Source organism: Ahaetulla prasina, chromosome 15 (assembly GCF_028640845.1).
Source record: "Ahaetulla prasina isolate Xishuangbanna chromosome 15, ASM2864084v1, whole genome shotgun sequence".
NCBI lineage: Eukaryota > Metazoa > Chordata > Lepidosauria > Squamata > Colubridae > Ahaetulla > Ahaetulla prasina.
In genome coordinates this window covers 9,703,211-9,728,146 of record NC_080553.1, presented here as the reverse complement: position 1 = coordinate 9,728,146, position 24,936 = coordinate 9,703,211, and the positions used below count along the sequence as shown (strand labels likewise).

The 24,936-nt window shown below is 42.7% G+C and overlaps 1 protein-coding gene across 7 annotated transcripts in view; it reads left to right on the top strand.

The window, feature by feature from the left end:
* The window catches only part of TBX1 (T-box transcription factor 1), a 105,992-nt gene that overhangs the window by 9,457 nt on the left and 71,599 nt on the right, over nt 1-24,936 (top strand). For all 7 annotated transcript variants that reach the window (XM_058158663.1, XM_058158662.1, XM_058158664.1 and 4 more), the window contains 3 exons: nt 8,869-8,970; nt 12,994-13,165; nt 15,418-15,573. In XM_058158663.1, coding sequence (XP_058014646.1) covers nt 8,869-8,970; nt 12,994-13,165; nt 15,418-15,573 — 430 coding nt within the window. The remainder of the gene's footprint in view (nt 1-8,868; nt 8,971-12,993; nt 13,166-15,417; nt 15,574-24,936) is intronic.

Sequence of the window (24,936 nt, the reverse complement as noted above, 5' to 3'; positions counted from 1 at the left end):
GTACGAAAGCGTCTGCGTTTTCATATGTACACATTTAAAATAAGTGTCTACACACACGTGGGTATAAATATTTGAAAGCATATAGGTGTGCGTTCGCCCACAGGCATGCAAGTGTCTGCGGGTATGTGTGTGTATTACACATATACATACACACAATTTAAAACACGGTGTGTGCTCGTGTGTGTTTTACCTGCGTGCTGTGTATAAAAGTATGCATACATATCTTGGTGTGTGTGTATTTTAAACGGTGTGCATGTGTGTATGAAAGTGTGTGTGTATATAAAAGCGTGCATACATATCTCTGTGTGTGTACGTTTTAAACGGTGTGCGTGTGTGTATGTATGAAAGCCTGCGGCTGTATATAAATTTTAAAGCATACGCGAATGCAGAATTTGTGCGTGGACCCTCGCACAAATTCTTTCCCTTCTCCACCCCAAAAATTTATTGATATTTGAATTGCGTAGGTTCTCCGTTTACGCTTCCCTTTGAAACATTTTGCTCTGTTCATTTCTCCTAGTAACCCAACGCCAAGAATGACGCTCCCCGTTAGGAAAGGAGACGCTTTGAGGATTTTTATTTTTTTTTAAAAAGGAGATTGTAGAAACGAGAACGCGGCTTTGGGGGAAAAGGGTGGAAAATATATTGCTGGCCCTCTTAAATGCAATTCAAGGCGTGCTTTCCTATTGAAGGCAACCCGTTTTTGCAATCAACCTCTTTTAAAAAATCGATCTATGGGCCTCTTAAAAGCTGGGAGGGGGCTACAGAAAAAATTCCCTCCGAAAACACCAGTTCGCATTTCGGAAAAGAAAAGAAAAGAAACGGGACGGCAACTGAGTTTGAAACCAAACTGATTGTGTTGCTATCCAAACTTTGCTGGGGGAGCGGGGGAGAAATAAAATAGAAATAGACACCCCCTCTTCTCCCCTGTGTGTTCAGGCCTTTATTTCACCTTCCTTTTAAAGGGGAAAAAAATCATATAAATCTGGAATTAAAGTGGAGACCCGGCCGACTCTTTTACGCCTATTGATTTGTGGCCTCGTGGACTTGTAACTAAAATAAAGGAGTTTATTTGTAGCTCGGGATTGACGCGAAGGGGTCCTTTGTGCTCTCTGAGCTTGCTGGTTTTCTTGCAGGCGTTTCAGGACCCAAATTCACCTGGTTTGGGCGATGAAACGCGTGGAAGAATACGCGTGGACTTTTCTCTGTTTTTGGAAACAGAGTTTTGTTTTGGTTGCAACTCAAGCGCGCCCGCGAGGCTTTCTTTGCGGAAAGTGTTTTCGTTGGTCTCGGTTAAAAAGGAGCGGAAAATAAAATGTTTTCGTGGTAGTTTTTCTAACTGATTTAAAGGTCGAGGTTTACCAGTAAACGGAGTCCCAAATCAGGGAATTTTTCCACGTAGTTTGGAAATTGTTATTTCATTTTGCGTCCAGATAAATTCTGTGTTTTTTGCTTCCATATGAACCTTCATGGATTTTTTTTTTAAAAGCGGGTGATTTCATTACAATTCTTTACAGAAACCCCAAAAGAAATCCTGGCTCAATGTGCTGCATGGATTTAAGTTAAGGTGTCCTAAAATTACGTTTTCTGGAATAAATGGAGTTGCATTGGAGAGTTGCGCCCATAATAGGGATTTGGATTCCCCAACATACAAAGCCACAGCCCCCTCCCCGAGCCCCCACCCCAGTTATAATTTCCCCATTTCTGACTCTAATAATACCACGGACCATCCCTAGAGGGCAGCACAGACCGGACCCATTGGCTCTGCTGCCCTCTAGAGGACACTCTGATTTTTGCAGCCACTATGAGGTAAGAAATCTCAATTTTTCTTTTTGCTGGCTGGACGGCACTAGCCACACTTAGCTGAACCCAACTCAGTTTAGTGGAGACACCATGGTTAAAGGTAACCCTGGCTTCCCCTTCCGTCTCCAGCTTTCTTCCAACCTGTCACTCTGTCTATAAAATGTGACTATAAATTCCAACACCCCTAAATGCCCGAAATTGGGGTCCTGCTATTTGTAATGTGCAATCTCACAATAAATTGAGGGAGACACCAAAGAGGAATTATTTCAGTTTTTACCCTAGATTCACAAGAGGAACGTTTCCATGGGTCTGTGTATGAGAGAGAGAGAGAGAGACAGAGACAGAGACAGAGACAGAGAGGGAGGGAGAGAGACAGAGAGGGAGGGGGAGGGACAGAGACAGAGAGAGAGAGACACACACACACACACACAGAGAAAGAGAGAAGTCTAGAGACAGAGCTAGACAGTGTGTGTGAATTTTCTATGAATCAACCTGGCGTCACCTATGTTTAAGTTGGGCGGTATATAAATTTGTATTATAATAATAATAATAATAATAATAATAATAATAATAACAATAACAACAACAACAACAACAACAACAACAACAATAATAATAATAATAATAATAATAATAATAATAATAATAATAATGATGCAGCTGTTTCTTTTTATTTCGGCTTTAGAGGCCACCGTAAGCTGGAGAACAGTTACTCCAGCTTGTGGGAACTTTTAAGAGTTGGGGGTTTCCCCATCTTCTCAGGGTTCTGAGAGAGTGGGGGAGAGAGAGAGAGGGAGGGAGGGAGAGACGGGGAGAGAGAGAGAAAGAAAGAGAGAGAGAGAAAGAGAGATTGGAAGGAACACCAATGGGCCTGATCCACCAGCGTCAAATAAATCATTTCCCTTGATAGAAATTTTTCTTCCGCCTCACCTTCTAAATCCATAGCTTAAAGCTCTTCCTTCCGCAGAAATCCCTCTTCGGAGATTTTCAAAGCTAAAGGGGAAATCCAAGGTGCCCTTTCTCCATGCCCCACTGCCCTACCCCATTCCCCCCGCCCCCCGGCTCTGGAAGGGGGCTCAGACGTTTAAAAATTTTGCCCTAATTTTTTTCCGTATTCATGAAAAATGAAAAAAAATTGCTGCTTTTTCACAAAAGGGCAAGAAGTGGGTTTGGGGGTGGGAATCCTAAACCGATACTGACCTTTCGCGTTATTATAAACCCGACTCTCAATATTCATGCACGATCAGGGAATTGACATGAATCGCCGGGTTATTATTAATATTAATTATTAATATTAATTATTATTTAATTAATATTATAATTAATATTATTTAAACTAAAATAAGAGCAATGTAAGTCTCCCCTGAAGTTATTTTCCGTTGATTTGACCCTGCACTCCTTTTCTGAGAAATAAGTCTTGCAGGGCTTGGAACCCCACCAACCCCCGCTAAAAAATATACACCGAATGGCAGTTTTAAAAAACATTTTTCCCCCTATTGATTTATCCTATGTGTATCACCGTCTGTCTCACAAAAGCGCTTTTAAAGTCACCCCCCCCTTACCTTCCCAAGAGGATAAAAAATAAAATAAAATAAAAATCCCGCCGGGAAAAAAAAAAGTGGTTTTCTCGCGCAAAAAGGGCCGGCCCGTTTTATTTCTTCTATTTATATTTCGTGTTTCTTAAAATCGTCCGCCTCCGTTTTGAGGGGAAGCGAACTTCGAACCGCTCGTTGCTCTTTCGAGCCGGGAGGGAAGTTTTCCAAGACCCCCCGCACGTTTCCCCCCCCAGCTAGGGGTGGGGACTGGAGGGACCGTTTTAACAGCACTATGCCCCCCATCATCCCCCCTCCGGGCAAAGCGGTGTACTGGGCCCCCATATAACAACTACCCCCAGGAATAAAAATGTAAACGCTCGATAAAATTAAACATTATATTTGCAAGTTAGTATTAATGTTTAAAAAATAATAGTATTAATTTTAAAATGAATTTAAAAAATATTAATTTTTAAATAGAGAGGTGGTGGCTCAGTGGCTAAACCGCTGAGCTTGTTGATCCAAAGATCGGCAGTTCGGCGGTTCGAGCGCCGCTTAACGGGGTGAGTTCCGGTGACTTGTCTCAGCTTCTGCCAACCTAGCAGTTCAAAAGCACTTTAAAAAATGCAAGTAGAAAAATAAGGACCACCTTTGGTAGGAAGGTAACAGCGTTCCGTGCGCACCTTTGGCGTTAAGTCATGCCGGCCACATGACCACGGAGACGTCTTCGGACAGCGCTGGCTCTTCGGCTTTGAAACGGAGATGAGCACCGCCCCCTAGAGTCGGGAACGGCTAGCACATATGTGGGAGGGAGGAACTTTTACCTTTTTATTAATTTTAAAAATGCAGTAAAATGTAATAAATACATAGCCGTATTTATAGGACACAAGGTACATGGAAGGGTTAACATGCACACAGATTAGTCTGGGGCCCCTATGGTCCTGGGGCCCACGGGCAAGTGCCCATCAGGCCCATGCGTCAAGACAGCCCTACTTAAAGGGGCTTCCTAACTGACCACGCGTTTCAAGTGATTTTTTTTGCCAAAGGCCTGGTTCAAAAAATGGATAAAATTCTTTAAACACACACAGACAGACAGACAGACACCACATCAAAAGCTAAAAAGCAAACAACGCCTAACGGGTGCTGCCTTTAAAACAGGGTCCTTCAAAATGGTCATTGTTGATCCATCGATTGGGTCGATCGGTGGTATCGAAGAGGTTAGATTAATTATTGTGGTCCCATCCCCGCCCCCCCCTGCATAGTCAACCAGATGTTCAGACTGGGTTTGACTTCCCAAGGACCTGGGATAGACAGATGTGGTTGTTTGGGGTGTGTGTGTTAAAACTCTTGGGGGCAAGTCAGCTGTTCTAAAGGAAAGATCCGTTTTGCCCTTTCGATCTTTCATGATCAAATATTACATTATCTGATGTTTGACACATTATCATCGTCAAATATTATATTATCATATTAGATTGTCAGGTATTGTGTTGTGTTATAATATTTTGCATTGTATTATTATGCTATCTTATTATTATGGGCAATCTACAATTAGAGTCACAGAGAAAGGCTGGTGAAAACTTATTTTTTTAAAAATAGAATAGAATAGAATTCTTTATTGGCCACGTGTGATTGGACACATAAGGAATTTGTCTTGCGCATACGCTCTCAATGTACAAAGAAGCAAATAAATAAATAGCAAATAAATATTTTAAAATAAAAATAATTCAAGTCCAAGGACTTGACTTATTAGTATAAATATTTATAAAGGACTTGACTTATATATCTAAATATTTATAAAATAAAGATTTTAAATAGAATAGAATAGAATTGTTTATTGGCCAAGTGTGATTGGACATTCCAGGAATTTGTCTCCGGTGCATAAGCTCTCATTGTGCATACAAGCAAATAAATAAATATACCAATAAAGCAAATAAACATTTTAAAATAATTCAAGTCCAAGGACTTATTAGTATCCTTATGGGTGATCGTGCAGCAAGTCAGCTGCTTAGATTGTGATTGCTTATTTTATTCATTCATATCCCGACTTTATTCCTTTTTATAAATCACTCCAGGCTGCCAACTCGCCTAAATGTGCCTTCCTCCTCCTATTTCCCCCCTTATTATTCTCAGTCTTATGAGTTCAAATCGTCTTTATGAAATTATTTTCATATCGTCCGTGTTTGCGAACCACTCTAAACCGTCTAAACCAAAGAGGGGCCGGTCAGGACGAACTCAAAAGTTTGGGGTTAAAAAAAACAACACCCGATTTAACTTGCGTGAGGAAAAGGAGGGAGGTCTCGTTTAGGAGAAAAACGAAAGAAAAGAAAGAAAGAAAGAAAGAAAGAAAGAAAGAAAGAAAGAAAGAAAGAAAGAAAGAAAGAAAGAAAGAAAATCGACCCTCCGCCTCAAGACGGGGTTAAGAAAGCTGCGGAGGGGAGCGAAGGAATGGAAACAAATTCAGATCGTTTTCGCTCCGGGCTGGAAGAAGGACGCGCCGCGATGAATTTTTAAACGGCGTTGTTGTCTTCTCGGATTCCTTTGTCAATAAAAACCATCACTCAGGTTGGTCTGTTCTGGGAGGGCTCGCCCCTCGGCTCACCGGCCTAGGAGCCGGCCCTGCTCTCTCCCGGGCGGTAAAATGAAGAGCACAATGTTTTTTAAAAAAACAAATATAATGTGGACTGTAAATTTTAAAATAATTCCTCCTCCTCCTCCTCCTCCTCCTCCTCTTCCTCCTCCCTTCTCCTCCATTTCTCCTTCCTCTTCTTCTTCCTCTTCCTCTTCTCCTCCTCCTTCCTTCTCCTCTTCCTCTTCCTCCTCCTCCATCTTCCTCCTCCTCCTCCTCCTCCTTCCTCCCTCTCCTCCTCCTTCCTCCAGCTCCTTCTCCTTCCTCCTCCTGTTCCTCCTCCATCTTCTTTCTCCTCCTCCTCCTCCTCCTCCATTATTATCATTATCTTTCAATCCTGACAAATAACTAGGGAAAGACCATATGATTAGAAAGGAGGCTGGGGCACACAGATAGTAAAATCCCCCACATTTGTTCCTCTCTCTCTCACCCCCCCTCCCCTTTCCTCTCTCTGAAGTTGATCCACACCAGGGAGGGGAGCAGCAGGCAAAGCGGGAAAGACCAGGTGATCTGCACAACACTTGGACTACAACACCCATCCTCCCCCATGTGGCTGGGAAGGCTGAGGGTTGGAGTCTGGGCAATTGTGAGAGAGCACCTAGGGGGAGAAACTGTTCCGAGAAGTCTATTCAAGCGACCTCAAATGATCCTGGGCTTGTGTGTGTTTGTGTGTATGTTTGTGGTGACACCAAGTGTGATTGCAACTCCTTTCACTCTTTGGAACCAGCTAAAAGCTGCATGCAGCCAGTTCTTTCACTTCTCCTTCAGCTGAGTTTCAGGGAAAAAAAATATATATATATATTTCCTTACTGGATGGAATCTTGCCCACAAATTGTCTCCTTTGAGTTTGAAAGGAAGGTTTTAAAAACCTGCCTTTCTTTGCTATGGAGTTTTCAATATCGGCTTACCAGGAACCGCAGAATATTGCAATATTGCATCTTGTGTTTGGAAGGAAACTTTTCTAGGGCGTGTGCCATTATTTTACACTTACGTTCAATGCAAACCCAGAGCAGGGAAAACGTTGGAAGCATCTATAAATTAAGAGGGAGGGACTTTCTGTGGAAGGAGTCCCATGGGTTTAATGATGGAATTTATTCATTTCTGGATATATATATGCTATCTGGGTCTGTAAAAGCTGAGCTCAAATTGCCTTAAAACAAAAAGCATTCCAGAACTTGCAAATTGAGATTCACCAAAGAAATGCAAAAAAGCAAATTAGGCCAAGTTTGTGCCTTGCATTGAATTGTGATGAGAACTAGAAGCGTTACTATCGTGTTTCTTTGAAAATAAGACCAGGCCTTATATTAATTTTTGCTCCAAAAGACGCATTAGGGCTTATTTTCTGGTTAGGTCTTATTTTTGGGGAAATACGGTATTAAATGCATCTGCTGACAATCTTTAACTGGGGCTTATTTTGCGGGGCTTATATTATGAGCATCCTGAAAAATCAAAGGTAAAGGTTCCCCTCGCACATATGTGCTAGTCGTTCCCGACTCTAGGGGGCGGTGCTCATCTCCGTTTCAAAGCCGAAGAGTCTTCACTGTCCGAAGACGTCTCCGAGGTCATGTGGCTGGCATGACTCAATTCCAAAGGCGCATGGAACTCTGTTACCTTCCCAAAAAAGGTGGTCCCTATTTTTCTACTTGCATTTTTTACATGCTTTCAAACTGCTAGGTTGGCAGAAGTTGGGATAAGTAACGGGAGCTCACCCCGTTACGCGGCACGAGGGATTCGAACCGCTGAACTGCCAACCTTTTGATCGACAAGCTCAGCCTCTTAGCCTCTGATCCACTGCGCCTAGGACTTATTTTTATTATCACCCTGCTAGGACTTATTTTCTGGTTGGGTCTTATCTTCCGGGAAACAGGGTAATACAATACCCTCTTCTATTGGTAGTTACAGAATTGAGATTTATAATGTGAAATCTGAAGTCCATCAAGTAAATAGTATCCATCTCCCAAGTCACATTTTTTTAGGCCAAGATGCTGAAGAGCCCAATCTGTAACCAGTGGGGCAAAGAACATATGATGAAGAAGAATCTTGTGGCCCTCTGAAGGTGGCCAATTTACAGTCAATTCCTAATGGGGGTCTGTCTCCTCATGATTTCATAAATTGGTTTAGAAGAGGAGTGGTTTTTTTCATGTCATCAAAACATGGCTATGATGACATCTTCTCCAGACACATTGTGGGTCATTGGCTGGTGGATGTTAGAAATGGTTCGAGTGAAAGAGGTCCACTTCAAAACATTTCATTAAGCAGGAACGAGTAACTTATGGTGGACAGAAATCCTCACATTCCCGCACCAAGATCTCTTACCTCATAACATAAAGATGTTGAGACTCTAGAAAGAGTGCAGAGAAGAGCAACCAGGATGATGAGGGGACTGGAGGCTAAAACATAGGATGAATGGTTGCAGGAACTGGGCCTGGCTAGTCTAGTGAAGAGAAGGACCAGGGGAGACATGACAGCAGTCTTCCAATATTTGAGGGGCTCAAGCTGTTTTCCAAGGCCAGACAAGGAATAATGGATGGAAACTGGTCAAGGAGAGCGATTCAACCTAGAAATAAGGAGAAATTTTCTGACAGTGAGAGCAATCAACTAATGGAACAGAAGTTGCCTTCAGAAGTTGTGGGAGCTTCATCCCTGGAGGCTTTCAAGAAGAGACTGGACTGCCATTGGTCAGAGATGGTGTAGGGTCTCCTGTTTGGGTGGGGGGTTGGACTAGATGACCTACAAGGTCCTTTCCAACTCTGTTAATCTAACCACCTTCCTACAGGGTTCCAATTTTCTAATCGCTCCATGCCACCTCCGTTTCCTTTTCTTTGGAAATCTGTCCTCAAGCGGAGGTCAGAATGGGGCTTTGCCAGATGCTCCTCCATTCTTCTCAGCTGTCTCCTTTTCCTTCCGCAGGAGAATGTTCCCCACCTTTCAGGTGAAAATTTTCGGGATGGATCCCATGGCAGACTATATGCTCCTGATGGACTTTGTACCGGTGGACGACAAACGTTATCGGCAAGTATTGGCCCTCTTTCGGAAGTCTTCTTGAATGGGACAGAACCTGTTGTGACCCAGGCCCCAGTAGGTAGGCTCCAGTAGGTAGGAAACTCAATCAGTGTAAAAAAAAAATACATTATTAGAACAGCTGAGAATTACTTCATTCTCAGCATAGTTCAACTAAACTAAAGCAAATTCCTCCCAACACAAATTCCTCAGTCCTATCACCAACCTTCGGCCAAAGAAAAAAATGCTTTTAAAATAAAATAATAATAATAAAAACCCTCTGATGATCGCACTGTTTAGCTGGGCATGGGTGGGGGTGGGGGTGGGAGGGATTTTTGCTAACGGTTCTCCGAACCAACCCGCTGCCATCGCTACTGGATCGGGCGAACCGGGAACATTTCACCCCGAACCGGTGGCAAAATTATGTGAAACCCCCCCTGGAAGGGTTGATTAATCTATGTTTTTCAATAAGGGTGGGGGCTTCATTGGGTGGCGTAATCCTCCCCCAGTGGCCCTCCTCCCCCTCCTCCCCCTCCCCACCCAGACCCTAGTTTGTTCTTCCTCTCTTCGCTCCTTCCAGGCATTTCTTTCTCTCTCTCTCTCTCTCTCTCTCCAAAGCTCTTCCAAAACTAATTGTCTTGCTTGGCCTTTGCTTCTTGCCAAGAAGCTGCAATTTAGGAGCAGGGAGCTAAATCTCAAATTTGTTGCTGGTTTTTTTTCCTTTCCCCCTGAATCATTATTTTGCTTTGAGGCTTCAGTCATTTGTCAGTGATTATCTCCAATTTTGTTCTCCGTTTAAAAGCAAGAATGCCTTTGAGCCATTTTTTAAACAGGTTTAGTAGAAATCTTTCTCTTTCTTTCTTGTTTTTCTCTCTCTTGCTCTTTCTTTTTCTTTCTTGTTTTTCTCTCCTTCTTTCTTCTTTCTCTTACTTTTCCTTTCTCTCTCTTTTTCTTTCTTGTTTTTCTCTTTCTTCTTTCTTTCTTTTTCTTTTTTCTCTTTCTCTTTCTTTCTCTCTTTCTTTTTCTTTTTTGTTTCTCTTTGTTTCTATTTCTCTCTCTCTCTCTTTCTCCTTTTCTTTCTTTCTTTCTGAGTCCTTTTCTTTCTTTCTTTCTTTTTCTTTCTTTTTCTTTCTTTCTTTCTTTCTTTTTCTTTCTCTCTCTCCTCCCTCCCTCCCTCGTTCCCTCCCTTCCACTTTACCTACCAACTGTGCACTCTCCACCTGTGCTGGATTCCAGTTCCCATAATTCCCAGGATTATGTGGGGTTTTCAGTTGAGGAAAGTTCATTCTCTTTTTCTTTTTTGTTTTTCTCTCCTTTTCTTATTTCTTTCTCTTTCTTTCTCTTTTTCTCCTTTTCTTTCTTTCTTTGTTTCTTTCTTTCTGTCTTAATTTCTTTTTTCTTTTTTCTTTCTTTCTCTTTCTCTTTCCTCCCTCCCTCCTTCCCTCCCTCCCTCCCACTTTACCTACCAACTGTGCACTCTCCACCTGTGCTGGACTCCAGTTCCCATAATTCCCAGCACTATGTGGGGGTATTCAGTGGGGGGGCAAGTTCATTCATAGTCATGTTCACACATCATTCTTAACCTCGCTATGAACTTCAGCTATTTTTCTGGGCATCCCTGATACCTTAAGCTCGTCAAACATGCAGGCTTCACACGACCCTCAGGCAGTCGAATATCATTTGGGGGTTCATGTGTTCTGTGAACACATCCACCACTTCTTTCACTGACCAGCTTGAGGGTGACTGATAATTCCAGCCAAAATCGAGCGTACACAAAAAGAAGAAGGAGAGGCGAATATTCATAGAATTCCCTGCCCCCGTTGTTTTTGGAAATCTGTCAGTATCGCTTCTTGCACAACCAGGGGTCCATCTCCCGCCTGCCTTGCTCAAACACACAAGCACATGTGTGCAAACATGTACAACAATTCTCTCTGGAGCAACGCCAGCATTTGTAGGCGTGTTTATTGATTAAATATGGATGTCGTCCATCTCACTCTCCAAAGTGACTCCAAGCAGCTTAAAGGTAAAGGTTCCCCTCGCACATACGTGCTAGTCGTTGCCGACTCTAGGGGGCGGTGCTCATCTCCGTTTCAAAGCCGAAGAACCAGCGCTGTCCAAAGACGTCTCCGTGGTCATGTGGCCGGCATGACTCAATGCCAAAGGCGCATGGAACGCTGTTCCCTTCCCACCAAAGGTGGTCCCTGTTTTTCTACTTGCATTTTTTTAAGGGCTTTCGAACTGCTAGGTTGGCAGAAGCTGGGACAAGACACGGGAGCTCACCCTGTTATGCGACGCTTGGGATTCGAACCGCCGAACTGCCGACCTCTCGATCGACAAGTTCAGCATCTTAGCCGCTGAGCCCCCGCTTCCCTTTACTGTAAACCGCTTACCATAGTTTAAAAGCACAAATATAAAACCACGAAGAGCATTATGAAGATGGACAACCGTGAAATGAACTTAAACGAACGAAAAACCAAGAGCCCAGACGGGTAACGGCTGCCTGTTTTCCACCACCCCTTGACCGCCCAATATTCGGGGGAGGGGGGAAATGGAAAGAGAATCCGCAATGACCTCACGGGTGTCGTGACGATGTCATCGCCCGCAGAACCCCAGTTGTGATGTTACTTGCCCCTTCCTCTTCCTCCTTCCTTTTGCAGAAAGCTCCGAGCTCCTTGCTTGCACGCTGACAAATATTTTGGCAACTTCCCGGAGGGCTTCAAAATTGTTTGCTTGTCAAAAGGAAACGGGATCTATTGCATGCAAGAAAGAGGATTTTGGCCTGAGGTGCCCCACTTTCCTTCTTGCTCGATTCCTCATTTGTTTCTGTTCAGCATTCATTGCAAGCCTCCACCCTTCACCGAAACCTGCTTTTTCAAGACACCTTTGGCTGGAGAAGTTTTGAATCTCCTCAGGGGTCCAATGCCGGGCACTGGGGTTGGATGGAAGGGAGCCAGCGTGACCCAGATGCCAAGGGAACCCTCCTGACTGAGGTTGCTTCTCCGTGCAACCACAATGCGGGTGTTCTGTCCCCCTCGCCTCAGTCCAAGCGATGGCTTAATTAGCCAGCACTATCAGCTCTGGCAGCAAACTAGCGAGCGTCTGCCAAGTGTCTCTGTTATCTTCCTTGATGCCGATGAGTCAACAAACAGTACTTCAGCTCTAGTCAAGCAGTTGATTTGCCTGCTACGAAGAGGCATAGCAGACCTTGCTGTTTTTATATCCTGTGGGGTGTGGCTCCATGACTCAGCACTTCCTAGGCCTGCCTCACCCCTGCTTCTGTTATTCCCGCCTCTCCTGCCTACGAAACCTAGGGTCCAGCCAGGCCTGATTGCCATCAGCTGGGTCTGGAAGCGTGGCCTGGGGGGGGGGGAAAGAGTCCGGGGACGGAGGCCTCTTTATCTCCTCCACCTAACCTGCCTCTGGCTCCTGGAGCTGAGCCAGGGAAGCCGGTGCTCCCGAGGTAAGTCCTGATGGCCCTTCCCCCTCACTTTCCAAGTCACTTTCTGGCAGGGCCCCCGGCTCGGGGAGCACAGACACAACAGCGGGTCTTTAATCTAGCGTTTGGGTTTACATCGTATCTGGGCTGTTGTCGGAGATGACAAGGCTGAAGCCTGAAGGAGGGGTCATAAGTCACAAGTCCCTGTTCCCATAAGAGATTTAACTCCAGCCCACTTTGAATGCCTCTCTTATCCCTGGTTTATTTCCCTTAACAGCCAGTTGGTCAGATTCTTCTCCTTCTCCTTCTCCTTCTCCTTCTCCTTCTCCTTCTCCTTCTCCTTCTCCTTCTTCTTTTCCTTCTCCTTCCTTTTCCTCTTCCTCTTCCTCTCCTCCTCCTCCTCCTCCTGTTGGAAGGAAGAATGAGCGGGGAGATAAAAGAACCTGGGCATCTCCTACATCTGCTAAATGTTTGGGGGGTTTTCCCCACTGTCCCAATCAAATTTACATCTGTGGGATTTCCTGGTGGTCTCCTTTTCAAGCATTGTGAGTCAAATCAATTCTTGATTTTGTTTTTTTTGTTTTTTTGCTTCTCCACAGGTATGCATTTCACAGTTCCTCTTGGCTGGTCGCCGGCAAAGCCGACCCTGCCACCCCTGGGAGAGTGCACTATCACCCGGATTCCCCAGCGAGGGGAGCTCAGTGGATGAAGCAAATTGTGTCCTTTGATAAATTGAAGCTGACGAACAATTTATTGGATGACAATGGGCATGTAAGTGGTCGCTGGGAAAGGGAGAACCGGGGGGCAGCTGGGGAGGTGGAGGGAGGTGAATATCCCCACTAGCCGGACCAACATCACCATTTATTTCATCAATTTAGATGCACGCCTATCTCACAAGTGTGACTCTGGGTTTCTCACAATACATTAAAACAATAGCCACACCTTTAAGACAACAACAACAACAACAACAACAACAACAACAACAACTGTAGCAGTGCTACCCATTGTCACCGGGGCACTTGGTACCATGTCCAAGAATTTTATAAGATACATCAACAAACTGCAGCTTCCTGCAATAACACCAGCAGAACTGCAAAAAACTGCGCTACTTGGAACATCGTACATCTTAAGGAGGTACTTGGTTGATACCCAGGACGCTGGCAGCAACCATTAGCCCCAGTCACTCGTATTTGTGACACATTTTTAAATGTTCAGTTGACTGAGTTTCATGTTTAACAAATAAGAGATAATAATAATAAGAAGAGGGCCGTGAAAATATTTGCAGATCCCTCGCATCCTGGACATAAACTGTTTCAACTCCTACCCTCAAAACGACGCTATAGAGCACTGCACACCAGAACAACTAGACACAAGGACAGTTTTTTCCCGAAGGCCATCACTCTGCTAAACAAATAATTCCCTCAACACTGTCAGACTATTTACTGAATCTGCACTACTATTAATCTTCTCATCGTTCCCATCACCAATCTCTTTCCACTTATGACTGTATGACTGTAACTTGTTGCTGGCAATCCTTATGATTTATATTGATATATTGATCATCAATTGTGTTGTAAATGTTGTACCTTGATGAACGTATCTTTTCTTTTATGTACATTGAGAGCATATGCACCAAGACAAATTCCTTGTGTGTCCAATCACACTTGGCCAATAAAAATTCTATTCTATTCTATTCTAATAATATTAATAAACAATAATTGTTTATAACAACAAAAAAACAAGATGGAAAACCAAAGCTTTGCATGGATAGCACTTGAAAAACATTGAAGGAAAATGTGATGACAACTTGACATGGGCATGGCTTAAGATGGGAACCATCAAGAAAGAAATGGAAGGCTTAATACTCGCTGCTCAAGAACAAGCACTACAAACTAATGCCATGAAAGCAAAGATACAAAAATCTCCCGACAATCCAAACTGCCGACTTTGCAACAACAAAGTCGAAACTGTTTCACATTTAATATGTGACTGCAGCAAAATTGCACAAACTGATTACAAAGCTAGACTTGACTGAGTTGCTAAATTAATCCACTGGTCATTATGTAAAAAATACGACTTGCCTGTATCCAAAAAGTCATGGGAACATAAAGTGGAAAAAGTTATAGAAAATGAAAAGGGGAAGATCTTGTGGGACTTTAGAATAAAGACGGATCGTCACTTGGAACACAACACGCCAGATATCACAGTTGTGGAAAACCGAAACGTACAATTTATTGACATCATGGTACCAGGAGATGCCAGAATCGAAGAAGAAGAAAAAATCATGAAATATCGCGACCTGGCCATCGAAACTACACAATTATGGATGAAGCATGTAACAGTGATACCCATTGTCATTGGGGCACTCAATATTATGTCCAAGAATTTTATAAGATACATCAACAAATTGCAGCTTCCTGCAATAACACCAGCAGAACTGCAAAAAACTGCGCTACTTGGCACATTGTACATCTTAAGAAGGTACTTGGTTGATACCTAGGACGCTGGCAGCAACCCGGATTAACCATTAGCACCAGTAATGGTATTTGTGATGCCTTTTTGAATGTTCAGAAGAAGATGATGGGTGAGGTCTCCACTATGTTGGCTGGAAACAACATGGTGGACACCTGTTGTGTCAGGCAGTTGCAAAGTTCTCAAGTGGGGTTTTTCCAACCTTGGTGACCTTAAGAGGCATGGAGGTCAGCTTCCAGAATTCTGTGAGTTGGAAGTCCACGCATCTTCAAGTCATCAAGGCCGAGAAACCACACTCGACAACTGCGTGACACCAGCATCCCCATCATCCCCAGCCAACATGGCGGACGATTCACCCATCCCCTTCTTGCCAAGCTGAGCGGAGCAAGAACCAAACTTGAGTTTTGAAGTTGAAGTCCATATTTCTCCTAAACCTGAACATTTTATGGGTGTCCTTCTCTCTCTCTCTCTCTTTCTCATCGCTACCACCTCGTCGGTGTGGCCGAATGGACCAGTTATACGATTTTTCCCTTGCTCGTTTTGTCATTCAGATCATTTTGAACTCCATGCACAGATACCAGCCCCGTTTCCACGTGGTCTACGTGGACCCGCGGAAAGACAGCGAGAAGTACGCGGAGGAGAACTTTAAGACCTTCGTCTTCGAGGAGACCCGATTCACCGCCGTCACAGCCTATCAAAACCATCGGGTGAGTATCTGGAACTCATTAAGGGAGACACAGGCTTTCCAAGACGTCGTTTATCAACCAACCACCCCCCCCCCTGCCTGCTCCCCCCTCCCTTTGCCTTAAAAAGCCACCTTCCCCTGTCCAGCACACATCTCCATCTAGCCAGATGATGGATGAAGAGCCGGAAAAGAGAAGGTAGGAGATTGTTGGGTGCAGTCAATCAACCAGACTTTGCTTGTTTTGGTGCGTGTGTATGTGTAGGGGGAAATTGGTGCAAAGCTCTTAAAGGCGACAGACGTTCCTGTTTAAATCATCTCAGATGTGAAGACCTGGAGGGAAGAATTAAGGCCATGGGTGGGATTTTTTTTTGTTTTTTGTTTTGTTTACATTTATATCCCGCCCTTCTCCGAAGACTCAGGGCGGCTTACAGTGTATAAGGCAATAGTCTCATTCTATTTGTATATTTACAAAGTCAACTTATTGGGCCCCCCAACAATCTGGGTCCTCTGGGTCTGAACCAACTGGGATTCAGTTGGTTCAGACCAGTTCGGGCGAACCGGATGTTAATTTTAATCTGGCAGCTGCAAGGACTGGCTGACTCCGCCTACCCCACCCTGTCCTTCCAAGGAGTCTCTACGCATCACGTTTTGGATGCCAGATAAATGCAGGGCCTGCGTGGAGGCTCTGGGAGGGTGAAAAATGGGACTACTGGAAGTCCTGAAAGTCCAGAAATGGGCCTGTTTCTGGCCTTTGGAAAGCCTCCGGTGCCCAGGGCAGGCTGTTTTCGCCCTCCAGGAGGCTCTTTGAAAGCCTCAGTAGCCTGGGGAGGGCGAAAAGCTCTCCCCGCCGTGGTGCAGGAGGCTGAGTAAGCCACGCCCCCATGGCCACACCCACCCAGCAACCGGGCAGCGAACTGGTTGCTAAAATTTTTCAATCCCACCCTTGATTAAGGCGGTTTGCAATGCAAATCTTGCACATTCCAATTAGACTCCCTGCTCCATTAGACAAGTTAGTTTTAGCAACTCTGTGGAGGTCTCGATGGGGTTCCTTCACCCATCTCAGCTGGGAAAAGAAAAACAGGGATACAAGTTTTGGATGCCAACCTGAATAGATGTCAGGCGGGGAGGGGAAAAATAAATATTTTATTTACAAATATACCCTTTTAGGTTGGGCATTTGATGTGCTCCTCCCCAAAGAAAATCAAAACTAATTTTTGGATCTGTTTTACCAATCAAATTTCTTTATTGGTCATTCTCGACTTACAACAGTTCATTTAGTGACGGTTCGAAGTTACAATGTTGCTAAAAAATCGAATTATGACCATTTTTCACACTTATGACCATTGTAGCATCCCCAAGGTCACGTGATCAAAATTCAGATGCTTGGCAGTTGGTTCATATTTATGACGGGTTGCAGCGTCCCAGGGAGGGTCCCCTTTTGCGACCTTCTCACAAGCAAAGCCAACGGGGAAGACATTCATTTAATGACCACGTTATTAACTTAACCACTGAAGTGATTTCACTTAACAACTGCAGCCAGACGGGTCATAAAATGGGGCCAAACTCACTTAACAAATGTCTCGCTTAGCTGCAGAAATGTTGGACTCGATTCTGGTCGTATGGTGAGGACTTCCCGTCTTATGAACATCATCAGTGCTAAGAGGGAGTGGGTTTTGTTGGTTTTTTTTTTTACTGATGATGTTACGTAGTTGGGTAATGAAACGTCCACAAGAAAACAACACAGTTCAGAGAGCACCAAGGACCCCTCATCTCTGTAAGAATTTTATTTTATTTAGAATATAATAATAATAATAATAATAATAATAATAATAATAATAATAATAATAATAATAATAATAATAATAATAATAATAATAATAATAATATTTTAATTTGTATACCGCCCTTCTCCCGAAGGACTCAGGGCGGTGAACAGGCAAATAAAATATACATACACACAATAATTAAAAAACATCCCTTAAAAAACTAATTTAAATGCCCAAAATATTAAAAAACGTACTTCCCCGTAAAATCACAGAATTTTAAAAACCCATCCAATAAAAATAAGAATCAGGCTAGTCCAGCCATACGGAATAAATAAGTTTTAAGTTATTTATTCCGTATTAAGTTATATCTATTATAGAATAGAATAGAATAGAATAGAATAGAATAGAATAGAATAGAATAGAATAGAATAGAATAGAATAGAATTTTAGAATAGAATAGAATAGAATTTTTTATTGGCCAAGTGTGATTGGACACACCAGGAATTTGTCTTTGGTGCATACGCTCTCAGTGTACATAAAAGAAAAGATACGCTCATCTTTTCTTTTATGTAAGATACGTAAATAGGGCATCCCATGAAACCTTCTCACCAGTCAAACTGATGGGAAAACATCAAAGCACATTCTAGAAAAAAGCTTATCAATTTTATACCTCTTCCTTTAACCCCGTGGTGGGATTCAGCCAGTTCGCACCACTTCGGGGGAACCGGTTGTTAACTTACTGAGCAGTTTGGCAAAGTGGTTGTTGGAAGAAATTATTAGGGCAGAGAACCGGTTGTTAAATTACTTGAATCCTACCACTGCTTTAACCCATTACCTTAACCCATTAAATTGGTGCCCTGCTGGTATGGCCAATTTTAAGTCCGGTAGTGGAAATTTTGAGCAGTTTGGAGAACCGGTAGCAGAAATCTTGAGTAGTTCAGAGAACCGGCAAATACCATCTCTGGCTGGCCACAGAGTGGGGTGGGAATGGAGATTTTGCAATATCCTTCCCCTACAGTGGGGAGGGAATGGGAATTTTGGAGTATCCTTCCCCTGCCACGCCCAAGCCATGCCCACCAAGCCACATCATACCCACCAAGCCATGCCTACAGAACCAGTAGTGAAAAAAAAAATTGGATTTCAACACTGATTCTGGGTATCATTCATATTAATCCAATTCGCAGTAATTATTAATAATCTCTATCACATTTATCAAATTTAAGTAATCCTCATGATAATGTTTAAATATACATAAGCAAAAAATGCCTAACTGCTCATCTTTATCTTCATCTCTATCTTTCCTGTTCAATCTAAACATTTCTCTATTATGTATAGGCAAAGTTGTTTCTGCGTATAATTCATATTAATCCAATTCACACTAACAATGTTAATAACCTCAGATTTATTAAATTTAAGTAATCCTCATTATATTATTTAAACATACATAAAACAAAATGCCCACCATCTGTAAAGTTCTAACATAACATAACATAACATAACATAACATAACACAACACAACACAACACAACACAACACAACACAACACAACACAACACAACACAACACAACACAACACAACACAACACAACACAACACAACACAACACAACACACACTCTTCTAATCCAACCCCCTGCCGAGGCAGGAAACCCTACACCATTTCAGACAAATGGCTATCCAACATTTTCTTAAAAATTTCCAGTGTTGGAGCATTCACAACTTCTGCAGGCAAGTTGTTCCACTTATTGATTGTTCTAACTGTCAGGAAATTTCTCCTTAGTTCTAAGTTGCTTATCTCCTTGATTAGTTTCCACCCATTGCTTCTCGTCCTGCCTTCAGGTGCTTTGGAGAATAGTTTGACTCCCTCTTCTTTGTGGCAACCCCTGAGATATTGGAACATTGCTATCATGTCTCCCCTGGTCCTTCTTTTCATTAAAACTAGACATACCCAGTTCCTGCAACTGTTCTTCATATGTTTTAGCCTCCAGTCCCCTAATAGTCTTTGTTGCTCTTCTCTGCACTCTTTCTAGAGTCTCAACATCTTTTTTACACCGTGGCGACCAAAACTGAATGCAATATTCCAAGTGTGGCCTTACCAAGGCATTATAAAGTGGTATCTAATCTTTCTATTATTTTTATTCATTCTATAAAAATTGATATTCTAATATTTCCCCTAATTTTATCTCTGCCTCTTTCAGTTTAGTCAGGCTACTTTAATATTTAAAAGGCAATTCTTTCTCTCCATCATCTCTACTCCTCTTTAGTGCTTAGAGCTTAAGGCGCATCAAACTCTTGATAGCCCCCGAGGGATGGCGTTGATCACGACAGGTTCTAGAGGTTTCAGCTTGGTAACATCTGGAACCTTAGAGGTTTCTCCTCACCATGATATGGGACGCCTATGTGCAGCTGGTGACCCAGAAACCAGATGTGTGCGTGAAGAGTATTGTTCTTATCAGCTTCCCATGGACGCAATTACGGTCTCCCAATGGGGCAAAACAATTGCGTGAAGCTGCAGCTGGGGATAAAAACACTACTTCACTGCATCTGTTTAATACATCTGGGAGATCTCCGTGCCCAGAATATGCCCGTGGAGCCTGAAAGTCCTTTTATCGCCAGGCTCCAAGGATTATGGATTGCTTGTGTCTAATGTGACACCCCCTCTTCCCCATATTATCAATGCCAGAAGACTAGATGGGAAACGCGTCTCTACAACAAAGAACCCATGAAATTGGCAAAGCCCAACTCCGAGGCGACTTTGAATGCTTCAAATCAGTCAGAAACAGAGGGAGGCGGGGGAGCCTTATTTGTGTAAAAAGAGAAATATTTGGAGGATTTGGAGATGTTCCCTGTCTCTGCAGCCAAGGGTTGAAGCCAAGTAGGTTACAGATAGTTCTCCAGTTACAACAGTTCACTTAATGATGGTTCAAAGCAGGGGTTGATTCTGACAGGTTTTGGAGAACCGTTAGCAGGTTCTGACAGATTCTGGAGAACCGTTAGCGGAAATTCTGAGCAGTTCGAAGAACCGGTAGCGGAAATTTTAAGTAGTTTGGCGAACCGGCAAATACCACCTCTGGCTGGCCCCAGAGTGGGGTGGGAATGGAGATTTTGCAATATACTTCCCCTGCCATGCTCACCAAGCCACGCCCACCAAGCCAGCCCACAGAACCGGTAGTAAAAAATTTTGAATTTCACCACTGGTTCAAAGTGAAAACGGCGCCCCCCAAAAAGTGACTTAGGACCGTTCTGCACGCTTAAAACCATTGGCGCATCCCCCCGTGGTCACCTGATCAAAATCCGGACGCTTGGCAACTGGTTCGTATTTATGACGGTTGCAATGTTCTGAGGTTTTGTGATCCACTTTTGCGACCTTTTGACAACGGAGAAGCCGTTTATTATAAATAAATAAAATTTAAATAAATAAAATAAAATAAGTTAGCCTGCTATAAAGGAGGCCAGTTTCTAAACCAGTGCTCCTCAACCTTGGTGACGTTAAGATGTATGGACTTCAAATCCCAGAATCCAAGCATGAGGAATTTTTCCCGGCCAGCTCTCAAGAGTTTCCTACCTATGCTGGCGGCTGGGGAATTCTGGGAGTTGAAGTTCACACATTTTAAACAGGCTGACTGGGGAATTCTGGAAGTCCATGCATCTTAAAATATGATGGCTGGGGAATTCTGGGAGCTGACGTCCATATATCTTACATCATGATGGATTAAGAATGCTGGGAGTTGTAATCCATATATTTTAAAGCTTGCTGGATTAAGAATTCTGGGAGTTGATGTTGATATATTTTACATGATGATGGATTAAGAATTCTGGGAGTTCTAGTCCATATATTTTAAAGCTTGCTGGATTAGGAATTCTGGGAGTTGTAGTCCATATATCTTAAAGCTCGCTGGATTAAGAATTCTGGGAGTTCTTGTCCATATATTTTAAAGCTTGTTGGATTAAGAATTCTGGGAGTTGAAGTCCATATATTTTACCATATGATGGATTAGGAATTCTGGGAGTTGAAGTTGATATATTTTACATCATGATGGATTAAGAATTCTGAGAGTTGAAGTCCATATATCTTAAAGCTTGCTGGATTAAGAATTCTGGGAGTTGAAGTCCATATATTTTACATCATGATGGATTAAGAATTCTGAGAGTTGACGTCCATATATCTTAAAGCTTGCTGGATTAAGAATTCTAGGAGTTGAAGTCCATATATTTTACATCATGATGGATTAAGAATTCTAGGAGTTGAAGTCCATATATTTTACATCATGATGGATTAAGAATTCTGAAAGTTGAAGTCCATATATCTTAAAGCTTGCTGGATTAAGAATTCTGAAAGTTGAAGTCCATATATTTTACATCATGATGGATTAAGAATTCTGGGAGTTGAAGTCCATATATTTTACATCATGATGGATTAAGAATTCTGGGAGTTGAAGTTGATATATTTTACATCATGATGGATTAAGAATTCTGAGAGTTGACGTCCATATATCTTAAAGCTTGCTGGATTAAGAATTCTAGGAGTTGAAGTCCATATATTTTACATCATGATGGATTAAGAATTCTGGGAGTTGAAGTTGATATATTTTACATCATGATGGATTAAGAATTCTGGGAGTTGAAGTCCATATATTTTACATCATGATGGATTAAGAATTCTGGGAGTTGACGTCCATATATCTTAAAGCAATCTGGCTGGGGAATTCTGGGAGTTGAAGTCCACCCATTTGAGGAATTCTGAGAGTTGAACTCCACACATCTTAATGTTGTCGTCAAGCTTGAGAAACCATGTTCACCACTCTGAAGGTCCCTTCTGGGAGGCTTATCCAAGAGACTCGCTCTTTTCCGCACAGCTATTCTGCAGCCAAATAATGTACATTTTTTGCATTTCCAGCAAGTCCTGTAGACTGTCTGAAGAGTTATCTCCCTTCTTTCTGCTTTTCCTTAAGCATTTCATCTGCTAAATCCGTTGATGGCTTTCTGAAGGAATTTGATCACCCTGGGAGGCCTGATTTCTAGAGACAGTAAAGATCTCTACTTTCCCTCCCCACCCCCCACCGCAAAATTGGCAAAACAGCACGACTTCGGTTAAACTGATCTTCCCCGTATTATCGGAGGAACCGTAGGCAGCTCCCATCCCTTCTCCTCCCTCACCAACGCAATTCACACACACACCAAAGGGGGGAAAAATTGCGTTAGAATAATAGTGAAAAGTCCACTTCATTTCTGAATGGTGCACCAGAATATTTTGCTTTGGTGGTGCATGCATAGAGTAGAGAGCTGTTTAATTTAATAATTTAATTTAAACATTTTATCTTATATATTTTATATCTTATATCTTACATCTTATCTTTATTTTAATATTTTATTTGTATTCTGCCTTTATTACTTTTACGAATAGTGTTTAATTGTATTGTATTTTAATATTTTATCTTATATACCTTATATCTTATATCTCATATTTATGTCTTATATCTTAATTTTATTTTACTATTTTATTTATATCCTGCCTTTATTAGTTTTACGAATACGGTGTTTAACTGTATTGTATTTTATTTTAATATTTTATTTTAATATTTTATCTTATCTTATATCTTATATATCTTATCTTTATTTTACTAGTTTATTTGTATCCTGCCTTTATTAGTTTTACGAATACGATGTTTAATTGTATTGTATCTTATTTTAATATTTTATTTTACTATTTTATCTTATCTTATATCTTATCTATCTTATCTTTATTTTACTAGTTTATTTGTATCCTGCCTTTATTAGTTTTATGAATAACTCATTGGTGGTGAGCATATCCAAAACCCCTTCCTCCTCCTATTTTCCTCACTATCACAACAGCCCTGTGAGGTGAGTTGGCCCGAGAGAGAGGGATTGGCAAGTTACCCAATCATCTTTCATGCTTAAGGCAGGACTTGAACTCTCCGTTTTCTGGCTATTGGCCCAAAATCACCCAGGTGGGTTTCAGGCTTAAGGCGGGACTAGAACTTACCATCTCCTGGTGATTGGCTCAAAGTCACTCAATCAGCTTTCATGCCTAAGATAGGGCTAGAACTCACTGACTCCTAGTTTCTAGGCTGGTACTTTAACCACTAGACCAAATTGGCTGTCAGATATGCAAAGGTTTTCTTAGGTCAGGAATCATGATATTTTGTATGCATTCAATTACAATGCGGCCGAAAAGATATCAGTTCAAATTGGTCAGCTGGAATCTTAAATTTCTTAAATGTCTATGGAATCAAAGACTCTTTTGAATTTTTTCCCTCTTACAAGGAAAAATGGCCCCCAAATTAATCTTCCCAGGAAGTCAAAATCCTCCCAGGAGGTGGCAGTGCCAAACTGGCTTTCAGTGGGTTGTTCAAAAGCGGGGATGGACTAGGATAGGAGACCACCAGAAAATCCCAGAGTTGTCCGTTAGGGTAGAAAGGCAAAAAAATCCACCAAGAACATTACGCGGAAGAAATAGGAAAGAAGTCTTGGGGGCTGTGCTAGATTTGAAAGGTGCTTGGGGTTGGGGGGAAGACAATGAGTAAACTTGTTCAGAAGTATTCCATGGTGTCACTGGGACGGGGAAATTGCCACTGATCTCCTGCTTCCTCCTAGTGGACCACAAAACTCTTGCTTCGGTGGGAGCACACGCTCCGTGTTGCGACCTAGGCCCAAGTAGTTATTACCAGACGCAATCAGTCCTAAATGAACGTATTTTGTTAGAACAGCTGAGAATTACTTCATTCTCAGCTTAGTCCAGATTAATTCCAAAACAAAGTCCTTCAGAAAAAGTCCTTTGGCCTTATCACAAACCTTTGTCTTCTTTGGCACCCTGCCTAAGGCTTTTCTTGGCAAAGCCCCACAAAGTTAGAAACAAGAGATGCCGACTAGAAACAAACATAGCAACGTTGCTTTCCTACAAAGAGCCCAAGAGCCGTTGCTGCCCTTTTAGCCTTATGGGAAGGGCCAATTATCTCCTGGCCTTACTCCCAAGGTGTCCCTTTCGCTTTAGCTGCTCTTGCCTTCTGGCAGCTCTTCGCATGCGTGCACTAGGAACAGGTTCCTCCTGTTCCTCTGCCTCTCTGCTGTCCACCTCTGGAGTTCGCACATCGCTCCCAGATGGCCCTGGCCCCATCTCTGCCTCCGACGCAGAGCCCTCGTCCGGACCTTCCCCAGCCTCCAGGACTGGCCCATCGTCCTCCCCAGCCTCCTCACTGTCCAACTCTGCTGCCAGCTCCACAGGCTGCTGTTGGACCACAACACGCCTTGAATCTGATCTGATCTGGTACACATCAAATGTACCATTTCCAAGTGAAGGAAGGTGTGCCTTTCCTGCTAAATATAAGAAAACCGGTAACCATGTTCTTTGAGAAGGAGGAGGAGGAGGAGGAGGAGGAAGAGATGTTTTCAGAATAATGGAGAGAGGAGGAGGAGAAGGAGAAGATTTCAGATTAATGGAGAAAGAGGAGGAGAGGAGGAAGAGAAGGAGGAAGAGAAAGAGATGTTTTCAGAATAATGGAGAAAGAGGAGAAGGAAGAGGAGGAGAGGAGGAGAAGGAAAAGGAGAATATTTCAGAATAATGGAGAAAGAGGAGGAGGAGGAGAAGGAAAAGGAGGAAG